General features: G+C 42.6%; 1 protein-coding gene across 14 annotated transcripts in view; it reads left to right on the top strand.

Annotated features, from left to right (window-relative positions):
• The window catches only part of PRDM10 (PR/SET domain 10), a 42148-nt gene extending 25071 nt beyond the window's left edge, over positions 1–17077 (top strand). For 11 of the 14 annotated variants that reach the window (XM_038161388.1, XM_038161387.1, XM_038161386.1 and 8 more), the window contains 13 exons: positions 395–619; positions 3147–3158; positions 5837–6184; positions 7940–8095; positions 8794–8973; positions 9775–9885; positions 10903–11103; positions 11659–11802; positions 12874–13044; positions 14258–14398; positions 15033–15204; positions 15844–15956; positions 16713–17077. In XM_038161388.1, the coding sequence (XP_038017316.1) occupies positions 395–619; positions 3147–3158; positions 5837–6184; positions 7940–8095; positions 8794–8973; positions 9775–9885; positions 10903–11103; positions 11659–11802; positions 12874–13044; positions 14258–14398; positions 15033–15204; positions 15844–15956; positions 16713–16949 (2211 nt within the window). In that variant the 3' untranslated portion in view covers positions 16950–17077. The remainder of the gene's footprint in view (positions 1–394; positions 620–3146; positions 3159–5836; positions 6185–7939; positions 8096–8793; positions 8974–9774; positions 9886–10902; positions 11104–11658; positions 11803–12873; positions 13045–14257; positions 14399–15032; positions 15205–15843; positions 15957–16712) is intronic. The other 3 variants (XM_038161392.1, XM_038161389.1, XM_038161390.1) reach the window with 2 other exon arrangements.
• The last annotated feature ends 654 nt before the right edge of the window (positions 17078–17731 follow it).

The raw sequence follows: 17731 nt of genomic DNA, 5'->3' as shown, positions 1-17731 counted from the left end.
TGTTTTTGCTGCCAGAATTTATTCAGTTTTTATTATTTACTGCATTTTATTATTTACTGCATCGTTGTTGCTGAGTTGAATTTGTGAGTAGGAATGCTGAGAAAGAAAGCATAATGACCACGGCTGGTCAGAGAAAGGGATTGCCCATGGAGAGTCACCCACCTGCAGCACTGCCTCCCTGGTGCTCTGGGTGACGCTGCTGTAGGTGATTATGCCGAAAGCAGCAGTGGACACAGTAGGAGAACTGTAAGAGTTAGTGTAGACACTATACTACGCTGTTTTGTTTATAGTTTGTGATTAAATATGTACAAATCTTGTTGTCTGCTGAGTATTATCAAATGTTTTTCAGTGGGTGGGGGCAATTAATGACTGGTTGTATGATTTGTGATTTCAGGACTTGCTGCATTTTTCCAGCAAGGAGCAGTTTGATGAGGCCGGACAAGCCCCACTGAATGGGCTGGAGCAGCAGGAACAGACTCCGGTGCCAACAGAGCCACAGGCAGCACTGGAGCAGCAGGAAAACCACGTGCTCCATGTACAGCCACAGCACGAGGGGAACACAGTGTCCACACAGAGCACCGTGACAGCAGATGACATGAGGCGAGCAAAGCGCATCAGGGTAAGCACAGAGGATGGAGGAGCACATCCACTGTAACCCAGGGAATGCCAGGCCTGCCTGCCAGGGCCAGCTGGTCCTTCTTTCACTGTCAGATCCATTTCCAAATCCCAAATAAATCATCTCATTCGTAGCAGTTTTCTTTTCACTGCGAGGAAGACAAATATCACATAAAGGACCAGTATCTCATAGGTGTTAGTGAGAACTGGTCAGGAGCTGGAGCTGATTGAATTCCATCACAGTAATTCTTGCATGGTAACACAATCCATCCAAACTGGCAAGCAGGGGTGCTTCAAACAACTGGCAGAATCCTGATGCTGTGGCACATACTAATGACTTGCTCACAGCACCATCTGTGTCTCTCAGAACTCTTTTGCAAATAATTGCCAAAGAGGAACTACAACCTCAGTTCAGATCCACTTAGATGATGATACTTAGTGATAAAGTCCTTTTTTGAGGTAGAAAACCCTTTGAGAGCAAAACCTGTGTTAAGAGCAAACACTTTGAGCCTGAGCTCCATGTCAGCTGGCTGAGCTGGTTTTTCTCTACTGTGTGGGAGGAAAATGATTCAAGCAAATAATCCTTGAATCTTTGTAACTGGGAGATCAGTTTATTTAGCTTAAAATGTTTTTCTTCCATGTGTTAACTTTGGATTAAGGAAAGAAACAGCTGCTGTGGGGTCAGGGTTCATTTTTAGGGGATGAGGAAGAATTAGAAAAAAGTTGAGTAACTATTCTGTATAGGAAGATGTTGAGCCAAATTCTTCTTGCAGTTTACAGTAATATATATGCAAGACCAATGGTGCTGTTACCTCAAAAATGTTGGGGCATGTCTTGAAGGAAGAGTTCGGCTTGGGCCCATTAAGACTGCACAGTTTTTAACCATACAAAATGCTTGCAGTCTCTGAATGACAAGTTTCTACCAGTGATTTCATTTTCATATGTTAAAAGCTTGGGGGCTTTTTTATTGAATGTATTTTGAAGGGTGTATAATAGAGTACAGAGAGAGATGCTGAAGTTTTGACAGAGCATGGGGATGTACTGCTTACAGTGTGCTACAGCATCCTCAGAAAAGAAAAGAAAGCATTGCCCATTTCCCTGAACTTCTGATCCCAAGATGTGAACTAGAATCCTCTGAAATAATAAATGTAGGAAGAAAAGGACAGAAATTCTGAAGTTACTTCTTTGTCTTGTGACTTAGCTTTTGTTCTCTGTAAATTCATCACAAATGGATGATGGTTCAGAGGAGTGCAGTGGTGGTTCAGTGATATGTTTGTATCTCGAGTCTTCCGAATTTTCCCTTTATCTGGCAGCTCATATTCAGCGGAGTCCTGGAGATGTTTCAAGCCAGTAGCACTGGCAGAATGGCAGATGGATGGTTGCACAGACCTTTCCACATTGCATCAGACTGTGAGCAATGAGCACTTGAGATGAGACTAAACCAGCAAGCATAATTTTTAAGCACTGAAAAATCACCCTCTGAACACTCACACAGCACCTGCCTACAATAACATGTGCTTCATAATAAAAGCAAGCAAACATTTGGTTTTTAGATATGTAGTATATTATTCACTTCCAAAGAACAGGTAAAAAGTCCTGACTCCTGGTTATGATTCTGAAACCTGTGTAGCTCTTATTCTTCCTTATTAATTAGATAGGATTTAGTTTTCAAAACCAGTCATTCTTTGTGAATTGCTTCAGCTTTTCTAAGGCTTAAGACAGTGGTGCTCTGAAGACTGTTTTCAGGCTAGCTGGAAGCACTGATTTGTCCTGCCCCAGGGTTCAAGTCCTGATAGGATCAGTTCATTTTTCAGCCTCTGCTTTAGAGTCTGTGGGGTTTCCTTGGAGATCAGACTGTAACTATGGCAGTTGGGGAGGGGTCCCTATTATTGAAGAGAGATGCACACGTACCCTTCAAGAACTCTCGTAGAGAATGAGAAGAACATTGTGGTCCGCAGCCAAAATAAATCTTTGTTTTTAGTTCAGTTCTGGGCAGTATGTAGGGTGTCTGTGTGCTAATGCCAGAAACAGGAGGGATAGGAATATGATTTGGAAAGCGCAATCACTTCCTTCATGGTGAAAGAAATGCAAGTGGTTGTGTAACAAGGAGCACAGCCAGTAAAATGAGATTAGAAAAAGTCCCTTCTCCTTAACTTTTTTACTCTCCTTATCCCTATCCTGTTGTCATCCTGCCCTAATTATTCCCTTCTGCTGAAAGCATTCTGTTCTCACTGTGGTTCTACAGCGCACATTGCATGCCTGTATTGAGCCCTAGGAAAAAGGAAAGGTCACAAAATGCCTTCAAGATAATCTGTGGTTTTTATCTTTGCCCTTTTAACTCCCCTTGAGCAGTTACTAACTATAGAGTAAACCTGGAAGATCTGTTTAGTGTTTCCTGAGGCAAAAACCTCAAAGCAGTAAACTCTAGTTGGAAGAGCCCTTGTAGTGACCTTCAGAAGTCAAGGCTTCTGTTTTCTCAAGTCCATTGCATAACGCAAGTATTTTTTTCTCTCTCAATGCTGCCTGCTCAGCTGGAGCTGCAGGTAGGTTTGGGGTTTTGTTTCATTGGGTTTTTCCTGTATCTAATCCAGTGGTATGTATCACCACTGCCTTCCATGTTGTTTGGTCTGACTCCTGTTTAGTGTTTCCCTGATTGACCCTGCACCATAAATCGTCACATTCTTTCTTCTTTAGGTAACCAATGTCCAGAACTAAGTGTTACCTGAATAACAGTTTGCATTTTTCCAGTTCTTTTCATGCCAGTTCTTTGTAGATTTAAGGTGGATATTAGAGGAGTAAATTGCTTGGATGAAGAGCCGTAATATCACTGTTAAAGTTTTGGAAGATTTGTTTGCACAATTGTTTGTGCTGGATCAATACTACAAGTTAATGAGACAACACTTAATTCTTTTGTTCTGTTTTTATAGTTGATAGATTACCTAGGCAAAGAGCAGTAAAACATTTCACATTCTGTAGCCCTTGAGATAACAACAAGGCTGTGTTGAGTCTGGCCTGCTGTATTAGCAGTCAGCTCCCTGCTAAGGTACCAGTGATCAAAACTCAATAGTGCAGTTCAGGACTTGAAATACATCTTTTCACCTATGTTTTATTAGCATCTCCCTGTGGTTAAGGGGACAATTATATCCTTTGAACTCCAAGGAACACATCAGATTTTGCACAGCACATGGCTGTCTTTCCAATTCCCAGTGTGACTTAGAGCATATCCCTGTGTTTCCCATTTTCTCCACTTGTAAAATGGAGAATAGTGATGATGACAGCTCCTGGGAAGCCCTATTTGGAGCTCCTCTATTAAAGTGGGGTTTTTTGGTGGGTTTTTTTGGTTTTGGTTTTTTTTTGTGGTTTTTTTTTTGTTTTGTTTTTTTTGTTTGTGTTTTTTTTGGGGGGGGGGATTGTTTTTTTTTGGTTTTTTGTTTGTTTGGGTTTTTTGGGGGTTTTGTTTTGTTTTGTTTGTTGTTGTTGTTGTTTTTTGGGATATTTTTTTTTTTTTTGGTAGCAAAACATTTGCTCTCTTGTTTTTTCCTGGAATGAAAGTTTAGGTTTCTCTCTGCAGTTCAGATGGTGAAAAAGGATCTTTGAGGTTCACAAATTTCATTTTTAGCACAGCATTTTACAGTATTCCCAAGCTGTTCCCTCATTCCAGCAGAAGAGCTCATAACTTTACTTAATCAGTGTCAGCTGTTGGTGTGCACTCAGGAGACACAGCAAATGTCAGTTGTGTCAGCTGCCGCATTCCTACAAGTGAAGGAGACAGGAAACCAGGGAAATCTGTTTGCAGAAGTCATGAATGGGTCTCATGGAGAAGTGGGTCATATGGAACACATGTGAGCAGAAGTGTCAGCAACATTCTAGTGGAATCTGAGTGGTTTGGCTGGGAGGGACCTTTAAAACTCATCCGGTTCCACCCCCCTGCTATGGGCAGGGTCACCTTCCACTATGACAGGTTGCTCCAAGCCCCATCCAGTCTCGCCTTGAATGCTTCCAGGGATGGGGCAGCCACTGACAGGGCCTTGCCACTCTCACAGCTGAGAATTTCTTCCTAATATGCAACTTAAACTTATGCTCTTCCACATTATTTCTCTAACTATCATGATGTAGATTCTGTGTGTAATGTGAAAAAATACATCAATAAATAATGGTTTATAGAAGTATTTGAGAGAAGAGTGGACATTGCTTAGACTTCTTGCAGAGGAATGGAACATTGCAGTATACTTTGAGTGCAGTATGGGTGAGAATGTGCTGGGGGATTTCATAGGACTCAATTCCAGCTTTGCAACTATCCAAAATGAAAGTTCTCATCCATTATTGAAATGCAGGTGCAGGACCTCCTTCCCTCTTTCTATAGGCAGTGCATCCAGCAGCATCTGTTCCTCCAGCAGAGAGTGTTGGGTCAGGACTGGGATGGCTCTATAACCTTTATCTGAAGGGTAAGGAGAGAAAACAAAGAGAACAATGAAATGTTACAGAAAAGGCAGAGTGAAGGCAAATACACACAAAAAAAATGAAGACTGAGAAGAGACATGGTGCACAGTAGGAGTGGAGAATTGCTCACAAGTTCTTATGTGCTGCTGATAAGGCTGCCATTCTGCCCTTGTCTTCATGTTTTGAAACTGTTCTTATTTGTGGCAATAGTAAAAAAGTTCAGACCAGCATTTCTTGAATGTTCCACTAGAAGTTCTCCAGGCAATGCTAAACCACTGCTGCACATCTCTCTGGTGATCTTTGATGCAGAAGGTGATCTTGTAAAAAGCTGTGGAATTTCATAAGCCCTGCTCCTGAGGGAAACACATGGTGCTGGCTCACCATTCCTTTGTGTGGTAGCTGAACTTCTGACATGATGCCAAATAATCGGCTGGAATTGCTGATTTCTCAGGCCTGGGTCTGTGCTTCAGAGAGGACTTAGTTTTATTTTACAGAAAAACTGCATGCTTAAAGAAAGTCAGCTAAATCAGAAGAAATCAGGGATGGAGAGGAAATTCCTGCACTGTGTTCCGCTAACTCAGGGTGTAGCTGCAGATGTGTCCCCTGACTTCTGCCTGTCACAGCCTCCTCTGCTGTAAATTGGAGGCCAAATATGATGGAAAATAGTTTCTTGAAGTTTAGGTTCACTAATCATCTGGTATATTTAATCCTGAATATATATATGGATGTGGAATCTGTACATGGTAATGAAAGCTAATGGTCTCTTGGATGCTTCTTTCAGAATGCAGCTCTGCAGCACCTGTTCATCCGGAAATCCTTCCGCCCATTCAAATGCCTGCAGTGTGGGAAGGCCTTCCGGGAGAAGGACAAGCTGGACCAGCACCTGCGGTTCCATGGACGAGAAGGGAACTGCCCTTTGACCTGTGACATCTGCAACAAGGGCTTCATCAACAGCGGTGCCCTCGAGAGCCACATGAAGTTCCACATGGACCAGAAAACGTACTCCTGCATTTTCTGCCCTGAGTCCTTTGACCGCCTGGATCTCCTTAAGGATCACGTGGCCATCCATGTCAATGATGGCTTTTTCACCTGCCCCACCTGCAAGAAACGCTTCCCAGATTTTATCCAGGTGAGATGCTGTACTGATCTGAAGCACTGCTTTGGGGGGGTCTCTCAAAAGGCTGTGGGTTTCTCAGTGCTCTCCATGTGTAACTGCACAGCAGTTCATTCTCACAAGGTGCAGAGGTCCACCTCAGTAAGAAATTGAAGAGTGATCAACCACTGCTAGACATTCTCTTATGACACTGAAGTGCTCTGTCCTCTAAATCATTGGATGTGATGCTTCAGTTTGTCATTAGAAGGCACTGTAGTGCAGAAGGGTTGGGTGCCTGATTCCTAAAAAATTCCCGAAGCAGAGGTCTTGACTACTACATCTCTGTGGCACTAAAAGAAATTGTCTTTTGTTGTATTCAGCTTGTACTTGAACATACTTTGCCCTTCATCATTAAAACTCTGAACAAAAAAACAAGTTTACATCTTTAATCCCTTGCCTGCTTTCTGTCAGGATAATTCATTTGAACAGCTCGAAGAAATGCAAGAACAGATCAGGATACTCTGCTTCCTGACTTCCCCCATGAGCTTCAGCTGGGCACTTTATTCTCCTTCCCTGCACACTGCACTGGAGCAGTGAGTAGTGCAGCTACTCTGCACTATGTTGAGCACTTGGACAAGGTCATTAGTAGAATTTAAAGATTCTGTTTCCATGTCCAGTAAGAAAAAATGAGATGGACTATGCACATATTCATTATTCTTCCTATGGACAAAGCAATTGATGTGTCTTACTGAGCTGCCTGACTGAAACTGAAATGTAGAAATCTGGTTTAGATCAGTAATAGGAACAGATAGACTACCCACTAGACTAAAGAGGAAAGGATGGGGGAAAAGTGATTTTACTAGTATAATTCCATCCTGGAACTACTCCTTTATCTTCTGTAAATATTCAGCAAGGAAGAATGTTGATGATTCAGAAATGCTGTACTGCAACTTAATTCCCTGTAAACTTTCCCATGCAAATGACTGAAAGTTCCATGGCTTTTTTTCCAACTATTCAGTTGTATTTTTGACATTTAACAATGATTTTTTTTCTCTTCTTGCTGTGTGGATAATTAAGACTAGTCACTGCTGCCTACTGAAATACTTCTATGTGGAACAGGTAGAGATGCCAAGTTGTTCCGTGTATGATCAGTATTAGAAGACGGTAAGGATTTAATTAGAGATCCATTTCTTGAATAGTGCTTTCATTTCAGATGTCAAACTTCATTAGTTCCTTTATTGGGGGGAGGAAAAAAATACCCCTCTAGATGTTTGAAGAGGTGAAGGATAGTCCCAGAGTATGGAGAAGTAATTGCCATTCAGGAATGTTGTGTAAATGCTGTTCTGAATGTTTTTTTTCCTTTGCCAATTATAATTGCAAGCTCATTGTGTCTGATTGAAAGGAATTAGTCCCTATGTTTTGGTTTCTTATAAATGAAAGGAAGATAATGAACCTCAGATGAATGTGTTAACTCAAGGGTGGTTCTGTGCAAATGGTACGTTTTGGACTTTCGCTGCCCATTAAGTGCAACTGTGCAATAGCTTTTGCCTTCAAGAATCAGTCTTGAGGAAATCAAATCACCCATCCAGATGAGTAATAAAGATGTTATGTCTTTATAGAAACTATTGCTGAGATATCAACTGTTCTGATCAAATACTTTTTAAACCAAAGTATATTAGACACCTTCAAAACCTTTTCCTTCTCTTTCATATTGCGAAGAGTTTCCTAGACTGTGTTACCACTCACTTCTCTCTTGAATAAACTTCATTTTTCTCTGATCTGCCATTTTAGGTTAAGAAACATGTGCGCAGTTTCCATTCTGAGAAGATTTACCAGTGTACAGAGTGTGACAAGGCTTTCTGCCGCCCCGACAAGCTGCGACTCCACATGCTGCGGCACTCGGACCGCAAAGACTTCCTGTGCTCCACCTGTGGCAAGCAGTTCAAGGTGAGGTGGCTCTTGGCTGGATCATTACTAGTATAAAAAACATTATTCCTTACCCTCCTTCAAGGAAATAAGTTCATGTTCGCAAAGGTGAAAGAAAATAACATGTGTAAACACTCTAGACTTGCCTGTGAGTTGCATGCATTGCCTTGTGTCCTGTGTGAGCCATGACATCCATTTCTGAAGGACAAGGGGCAAGGTCACCTCAGCATCTTATTTCAAACAGATGTTATTCCTAATAATTTAATAGCAAAGGAACTTTCTATCTGCTCATTAAGAACTGGGACATCATGCATCTCCATTGCCAGGTGTTTGGGTTACATTGTTTATAACAGTTCAGTTAACTTGCTGGTGCCAGTGGATTAATAATGTTCCTGGCCAAGATGCCTGTGTCCATGGCATCCATCTTGTCAGCATATGTCATCCAGATGCCTTTCCAAATCCCATTGAAACACATGGAGCAGACTGTGAGCCAGGTAAACTGTGGTGGCAGCAGCCTGCTTCCTGTCACTGAGTTTGTGATGGGGGGCACTGAGGGACTGGATACTTCTGGGTGAAGGAACACATTTTTCTGAGAGGAAAATTTCCCTCTCTGGAGAGAGATCCCTGAACAACTCAAAGTGTGGCTCTTATGCATAACAGGTAGTAGGGCAGTTTCTGTGATGCTGCTGACATTTTTCTCCCCAATTTCTCCTTCCCAGAGGAAGGACAAGCTGCGAGAGCACATGCAGAGGATGCATAACCCAGAGAGGGAGGCCAAGAAGGCTGATCGGATCAGCCGCTCCAAAACCTTCAAGCCCCGGATTGCGTCCACTGACTATGAGAGCTTCATGTTCAAGTGCCGCCTCTGCATGATGGGCTTCCGCCGCAGGGGCATGTTGGTGAGTGCCTGGCTGCTGTTACAGCCTCTGTGCTCTATTCTGATGAATAGGTAAGGAATAAAGATGCAATTCCAGTGTTGAAACACAAGGATCATAAAAGGGTTTGGGCTAGAAGGGACCTTAAAGCTCATCTCATTCCACCTACTGGCCATGGGCAGGGACACTTTCCACTAGACCAGGGTGCTCCAAACCCTGTCCAATCTGGTCTTATGCAGCCAGGGTGCTGTGAAACAAATTTTGGCAAATTTTGTAGCTGAGTTGAGGTGATCCATCTTTTTGTAAACCTGTGTGTTTTACCTCTTCAGCAAATTTGCACGTTTCATGAGCTGAAAATACTGCCTTGTTCAGCCTTAGTGCCTCTGTTTTCCTGGCGGTCTTTCCTGTTTTTTTTTTCTCCCCCTTCTCGAGGGCCTCTTCTGGCCATGTCTTGTCACTGCCTCTGGGTAAAGGCTGTTCTGCAGCAAGAGATTGTTTGCTAAGGTTTCATGAGGATTCTGATCTGGGTAGAGGCCCTTCACACTACCTCACTCTCAGATATCAGCTACAAGACTGTTCTGGCAAACTATTTCACCCCTTCCTATCTAATTTTGGTTAGAGAAACTGTAAATGAGACCTAGCAAGACCGCATTTACCTTCAGCAGTTATAAATATGAGTCCACAATAACCCTTGCAGCAGCAAATGCTTCCAGTGCTGCTGGCTTGCATCATTTAGTTTTGGTTTGGCTGTTACCCATGTCTGGAAGAAGCACCAATCGCTTGGCTTCCAGCTGTAATATGTTCTTGTCCTCTGTTTCTCCTAAGGTGAATCATTTATCAAAGAGACATCCAGACATGAAAATAGAAGAGGTGCCAGAGCTCACGTTGCCTATCATAAAACCCAACAGAGATTACTTCTGTCAATACTGCGATAAGGTGTGTGGAAAGTCACCCCTCAGAGGATAGCTCAGTCCCAGTCCTGGATGCAACCAATTGTCTCTGCATAGAAATCTCTAGTGGGGTTTGTAGCTTTTCTGAGGTGCTTGCCAGCAACATTCCTGCAGTACTGTCAAAAAAAAAAAAAAAAGAAGACAAAATGCGCTTAGGCCAAGGCAGTGGAATTCTAATTGAAAGCTGTAGTTTTCCCCTTTCTGCTGTGTTTGGCATTGGAAAACTTGAATACTGTTATCCAGCAGACAGTCACTGACCCTTAGTCTTGTGTTAGCACAGGACTAAGTATGCTGTCTGTGTATAATTCCTGGCCAGTAAGTACTTTTGGCATTTCTAAAAGTTACCGTTTAACACCTTTTATTGTAAGCTGCTTACTAGGTCATGTTCCAGTGGTTAGTGGAGCCTGAAGCTGCTTCTGCAGTGCCTTTGGGTTCTTGCTTTTATTCTCCTTTGCCTTTTATGCCTGGGGACCTTTATTTACCAGGGAGTGTATTTTGACTGTCCTTATCCTCAGTACGTCTTTCTGTGATGCCTCTTTTCCTTTTGTTTGAGGGGAGAAAAAATAGCTTTAATTATTAGATATTTGTTTGTTGATGTGCCTAAAAAGAACTGAAAAGTATGTTGATTACTAAACTAAAACAGTTGGATGCTCTGTGTCAAGTAGAGACATCAACTGTCATAACAAATTAATGTTGGGCATTTGATCTTCAAATATGGCAAGAAAAATTTTCCTCTTACGTCCTTGTCCTGCTTTGGTGTTTAGTTGTGGCATACAATATGTTCTCAAAAGGCTTCTCTGCTACACAAGGAGTCAGTTGCTTTTACAGGTTGATGAAACACTGTAAGGTGTATGTTCATGCCTTTTGTTGTAATTGTTTGGGAATTTAACTAAATGTATTCTTTAAAGCAACATGCGGACCTTCCAGATCAAGATAACTGGGAGCTGTTTCCTGTGCAGACACTAGAGTTGCACCATTTTAATTCCAAATCTTTGCCCTGCAGGTGTACAAGAGTGCCAGCAAACGCAAAGCACACATCCTGAAAAACCATCCTGGTGCTGAGCTACCTCCAAGCATCCGAAAACTGCGTCCTGCGGGACCAGGAGAGCCAGATCCTATGCTAAGCACCCACACACAGCTGACAGGCACCATTGCCACCCCTCCAGTGTGCTGCCCTCACTGTTCCAAGCAATACAGCAGTAAGGTATGGGGGGTTCTGGCCTCAGACAGCCTCTCCCTGGGGATGCTGTTTCACCATGGTCTCTGTCACCTGTCTGTCCACAAACAGAGCTCTCTTCTTCTCAGTCAGCGTGCTGGTTTTGGGCTGTGTGCTGACAGTGCAGGCACAATCTGGTTGTTTTAGGGCCAAAAGATTCCATGAATAGAGGATTTGTGCTGAAAAGTTACCAGAGCATGATCGTGAATCGAAGGGCTTGAAAACTGCTCTCTTATAGTTACAGGGGAGATGAGCAGGGAAACAAAACACAGAAAAGATGATCATTGGAAATAGTCATAAAACATTTGGTGATATTGGGGTAAAAAGCTGTTGAGGACAATACTTCAGTGTCAGCTCTGATCAGCTGCAGGTTTGTAATCCTTGTTTTCAACTTTGTTGACCAGAGGACCTCATTGTATGAATCTTGAGGCTGTTTTACTGAGGGAAACCTAAAAGCTGTGTTTGGCCAGGTTGTTGGATTTCATGTGGCCCTGAGCAGAGTTACTGACTGTCCTTCCAACACTCCTTTGTTTCTCTCTGCAGACAAAGATGGTGCAGCACATCCGCAAGAAGCACCCAGAGTTTGCTCAGCTGCCAAACACGATCCATGCGCCACTGGCGACAGCCGTCATCAGTTCCACGCCAGCTGTTCTCACCACTGACAGCACGACTGGAGAAACTGTTGTGGTAAGGACTGGAGGCACATAAGGGCAGTGCAGGGAAACACTCTGAACAGGAGCCTTCTGGTATTAGTAACCCTGGTTTATTTGGCAGACAACACTTTAAAACCTATATTAGGACATTATTTGAGATCACTTCTGGTTTTAAGCCTGTGTGGTCCAGTTTTGCACTGTCAGGAGCTGTTCATTTCATTCTGGAGCTTTAAGGATTTGTCTTTTATCCCCAAATCCATTTTCTTCTTTCACACAGACTTACTGACTCCACAGAACTCAGGGATACACATCTCATGGATTTTCACTAGGAATTTTCTCCTGAAGTGAGAGATGCAGTTCCTGGCATCAAGAGGACAAGTTTAACAGTGACTGGGGACTGGATCACACTGTGTTCAGGGAGTCAGATTGCTTTGTAGTCCTTTGGACAGCACAGCACTGAGCAAGATGAATCTCTAGTGGCTGATCTCTCTACTGTTAATACATCCGATGCCACTGAAGTGAAAGCTGAGACTAGAAAATGTGTCCTTCAATGTTGTGGGATACTACGTAGTTTTAAAAGTCCTATTGATCACGGTTTAAAACTTCTTATCCAAAGACTAACTAGATAAAAGACTGTTTTGCTTGAAAATGGAGAGGTTTAATCAGGATGCTGTTGGCTTCATAAACCTGATTAAGTTATGTACTAAATGTCTTTACACATTAGAAATACAGTTGTGACTCTGACAGGGGAGGAAGAAAGGTGGAATATATCCACAAACTACTTTTTGACTTGGAAACTAAGTCAGCTCTTCACAAATACAGGATTTCCATTGTTTAACAGAATACTGGTATATCACAAGATGAAAATAATTATTTTTATTATGATCTGTTAAGTTAGCCATTACGGGTCCTGACTAGGGTTTAGACAGAAGACAGTAATTCTAGTTGATGATCCCTGGTGACTACTTATGACCCCAGCCTCTGGACATGAAGCTCTTGTGAAAAAATGACCAGATCCACCTTAAGTGTAGATAAAAGAACTACATCCCTGAAGAAGTACATCAGTTTGAAGATGATCTGTATCTCTCTCTCTCCCCCTGCTCAGACAACAGATTTACTGACCCAAGCAATGACAGAGATATCCCAGACCCTCACTACAGATTACCGGACTCCCCACGGAGATTACCAGCGCATCCAGTACATCCCTGTGTCTCAATCCACAACTGGCCTGCAGCAGCCTCAGCACATACAGCTGCAGGTTGTTCAAGTGGCCCAGGTGAGTCACCTGGTGGGGATCTTGCTGTGCTTTTGATCTCTTCCCTCCCAAGCCTGTGTATTCTTGGGGCTCTAGCACACAGAAGTGTGCTAAGAAGTAGTTACAAAAAGTGCTGTAGCTAATTTTTACAGATAAATCAACTGATAAGGCATAGGGTTCCCTTCATAAGCACTTGTACTGGGCATAAATAGTCCTGCCAGGCTTGGTCAGCTTGCTGGAGACACATCGACAAAGTCCAGACTTAGTTCTACCCATTTGGGTAGCTTTGCTCAAGTCTGCTCTAGGAATGTTTTCCAGCTACTGGAAAGGTGGGTCAGTGGGTGACCCATTTTCTGCAGTTCAAGACTGATTTGTACTTCCTTGTCCTCAGTGAGTCAGAGACAAAATTTGGGACTACAGAGAGTGGTTGCTTGTTTCCTTCATAGCATCTATTAGCATATTCATTCTCTTGATGCTCAACAGCCTCCTAAAAATGAAACTAGAGTGTAACTAGAGTAACTGGTCTGAGGAAAATATCTCAGACAGCTGTAAGAAATCTGTTACCCACTGGAGGAAGCTGAAACTACCATGTGTTTATATTTTAATCTGAAATTCCACGTTATCAAATCAGATTATGAATTTGATTAATAAAGGCCTAAACAATGTCCCCAGTTGATAGTGACTGTGGCTGTTGTAACAAAACAAGAGCATGAGCACTGACTCCTGCAGGTAATATTAGCAAGATCTTAGTTACAAATTTTGGGTATTTATTAAATTAAATCACTGCAATTGGTATCATTAGCGAGTGTTGTTCAGAAAAACCTTTAAAAACCTCTGAGCACTGTCTTGATGCAGAGCTGTGTCAAATTACAGAATTGGATATGCAAATCTCGAGTATGTATACGTTGTACAGAAAGATGCTTACAGAGAAGGGGTTAATACTAATCCTGGCTTTTGAACCCTTTGGTTTAGTCCAGCCACTGCCACAAACAGCTTGAATGATGTTAGGCAAGTCCTTCCCATTGGTATCACTGAGCTAGAACCATCTCTGTGCCATTACATCTATTAAATGTACCTTATCTCCCGGGGTGCAAAGAAACCCAATAAGGCTCAACAGGTGTGCTCCACTAAGGCTCCTACTTCATTATTCCAGACCTTGTGTCCCAGAAGAGGTTTACATGGCTGCTTTTGTAAAGAATTTGAGGTAAAGAACTCTGCCTAATTTTTTCCCCAGGCTACCTCACCTCACCAGTCCCAGCACTCCACAGTGGATGTTGGGCAGCTCCATGACCCCCAGACATACACCCAACATGCCATCCAGGTGCAGCACATCCAGGTCACAGAGCCATCACCAGCAACTCAGTCATCATCACAGGTATTTCCCTTTCTCATCAGTAAATGCTTTCCCTACCAGCCTGCTCAGCTGGCATATTGAGTGTGCTGATGCAGGGAATGGTGTTTTCTTTGTCATTTAAAGGACCACACATGAAATTACTCTCACATTGAGATCATCAAGCAGTGCCCGGTTGTCTCAAGGTGTATGGGGGTGTTTTGTTGTGGGTTTGTTTGGGTATTTGTTGTATGGGTTTTTTGGTGTGGGGTGTTTTTTCCCTTCAATAGTATGTACAAAGGAAAGATAAATGATTGGAAACAGACATATTTGCAGCTAAATGAAGTTTGTCAGTTGAAAGATGTAAATGGAAACTGGCATTCCTCAAATATTTGAAGTGCAGCTCTTCATGCTCTTGAGTAGCATTTAGCCTCTAACCTCAGGACTCTGCCATAGACTCACTTTGGCAAGCAACAATATCACTATTTCAGTTTCCTGGTCTGAGCTTATTTACCATAGAGTGGAGCAAGTTGAAGGAGAGAGAGTTCAGTTCTTGTGCTCGATATGCTCTGGAACCCATCCTGTGTTTTCCCTTAATGAGAAGGCTGTGTTTGTGACAGCACAGAAATGTGCAATCTTTACTACACCAAGAACACTTGCACTTTTTTTTTTCCTGTAGGCTGGGGGTCAGCCTTTGAGTCCCTCCTCGCAACAACCTCAGCAGGAGCTCAGCCCCTCACAGATGCAGTCAACTACATCGACACCAAACCAAGCCCTCCAGCAGCAGCAGCAAGGCTCCTCAGTCCAGCACACATATCTCCCCAGCAACTGGAACTCGTTTCGAAGCTACTGTAAGTGTCAGCCGTAGCTCTGACTACTTGTCTGGCAAGTGTGTCTGACTAAGAAGTGCCCCATGTCTCCAGCTACCAAATGGGACAGTGTTTCCAGAGTTCATTCAGCTTTGTGGTTAACATTCATAGATATTAAGAAGATAAAGCTCCAGACAAATATAAATGGTTGTACCAGCTCTTCCACTATCATCCACAGTGATCCAGTACATCGTTTGGGCAGGCACACTGGGCTCCTTTATTCCAAGGAACTTGCATACAGCAAGAATCCATGTGTTGGATAGCTACTTGTTCAAATTTGGATGCATGCTTGAAAGAATTGTGTGGAAAAGGAGCATGACATGAAGATGATTTCTCATGCTCATGCAGTTCTGGATGGTAATTCTGTGATGATTTGAGTGAGAACAGGATGTGTTTTCTCTGCATGAATTGCCAAATCTCTATCTGGTGTTAACTGGCATAATTCTGCTGAGGTCTGTAGAGTTCTACAAGGCCTTTATATCACCAGAATTCTATTCAATACCCACTGTTTCAATTCTATTTCAATATCCACTTTAAATCTTTCTGACATAGGACATGATCTTTGAAGGTTGTCTTTAAGTTTGACTGAAGGTCTTGATTATCCAATTTGCAACTTTTTAGCATCAGAGATTCAGATGATGACCATCCCCCAAGGGCAGTACGTGATCACAGAAACTGCTGTGGGTACCCCGGTCACCACTGTCAACACAGGGCAAGTAAAAGCAGTTACTCAGGTAAGGAAAACCATCATGGCCTTTTTTTCATCCAGGATATTATCAGGCATAAAGCTCTTAAGCTTGAAGGTTTAAAGAATGCCAAAATCATAACTGGGGCACAGAGGGGAGGTACCTAAAGAGATGCAGACTGCACAGTATAGTCTGCATTGTAACCATTTACAAGGCTCATGCTGTCTGGCTCTTGTATGTGTGACTCCTTTCAGTTTAAAATCTACACTTAACCACATTTGCAGAACAGGATTATTTAATGGTACTGCTTAGTCTTAAAAATATTTATGATTAAGCTGTATCCATTAAACCAAATTTCCGAACAGCTTCTGGAAACATTTCAGTAGCTTTCTGTTGTCTGTAAGATTAGAAAATAAGAAGAGTTCCTGCTATTCCTTGTAAGCAATCCAGCATAAGGAGACAGGCCATTGGCTTGTGTTGATCGTGGTCACTGGGAATGCAACCTCTGCTAGAACATGTGGAATACAGGAAAAAACCTATCAGAATAGTGCAGTTGAAAATTGCCATTTTATTCTGTGGTGATTGTCTAATTGTGTACCATTTGTAAATTAGCCAAAAGCCAAGTAAGTCCAATGTCCTTCAAATCAAAAGACAGGCGTTATGTTGCTCTCAAATACATTTAAATGAAATAGAGCTTAATAAAGTTCCTTGTTCACACCAAAATGTCTGGCAGTCTGTAACTTCTATTAGAGAAGTTACAAAAGATACAGTGTTTATTAATTATTTTCTCTATTCCGTATGCAGACTCACTACGTGATATCTGAAGGTCAGCCTGATCTGGATGGTAAACAAAACTCTTCACTCTCCAGTGAGGTCCAGGTGGGCGTTTCCCAGCCCACAGCCCACACAGATCCCTTGGAATCCCAGACGAGCAACCAGCAGCAAACCACCCAGTACATCATCACAACCACCACCAACGGGAGTGGCGGGAGTGAAGTGCACATCTCCAAACCCAGGACTTTCTCAGCAGAGCATGAGTGAAAGAGCATAATGATGCCTTTTGCTTGTCCTTGTCACCTTCCTGACAGCCCAGATGTGGGAGTACCCTGGGGCTCTATATGTTTTAATGTATATGTTCATTTACCTTCCACTAAAATCTTGGAGCTCTTGTTAATGCTTTAAGAGGGTTTAATTCACAGTGACCATGAAATACCCTCAAAATCCTTCTGGGATGCTTTTTATGCAGCTTTTAAGAAAAAGGACAAGAGAAGTGAAACCTCTGCTGGCCCTGGACTTTATTTTTGGCATGTCTGCTGACCCTTATTTTTCCTTTTTGGAAGTGTGTCCAGCAAACAATGTTATTTCAGCTGTATGGCCAAAAGCCTGCCTAACTGAAGGCTTCCTGGCAGATTGTTGTATGTATATTTTTAACAGGAGCTATTAAACAGGAAAACATCATGTAAGTTTTTAGAATATGGCAGAACTAGTTCCTGTGGCTTTTAGCAGCCAAGGTGAAAGGGAGTGTCCCTGCGCCGTATGAGCAAACTGCCTGCAGAAAGGAGCAGCAGCAGCCAAGCGGTGGTCCGTGGTGTCCCTTTATGGGGATGAACAATGAAGCTGTGAAGATGTGCTGAAGCAGTCCATTAAATTATTATTTTTCCAGCCCTCCAGAACTGTTTACATGTTGTCTGCCCTGCCCTGTTTTACCCAGCAGTTTCAGAAAGCAGGAAGAGCACAGTCTTAAACCCATGTTGTTTGGAACAAACTGATTGAAGTCCTAGGAGGACCTAAGGGTAGTACAGAGCTAAACCTGCACAGTAGCT

The sequence above is a fragment of the Motacilla alba genome, chromosome 24, assembly GCF_015832195.1.
Source record: "Motacilla alba alba isolate MOTALB_02 chromosome 24, Motacilla_alba_V1.0_pri, whole genome shotgun sequence".
Taxonomy (NCBI): domain Eukaryota; kingdom Metazoa; phylum Chordata; class Aves; order Passeriformes; family Motacillidae; genus Motacilla; species Motacilla alba.
The sequence above is the reverse complement of the archived record's forward strand: the minus strand, read 5'-3'. Positions and strand labels throughout refer to the sequence as shown.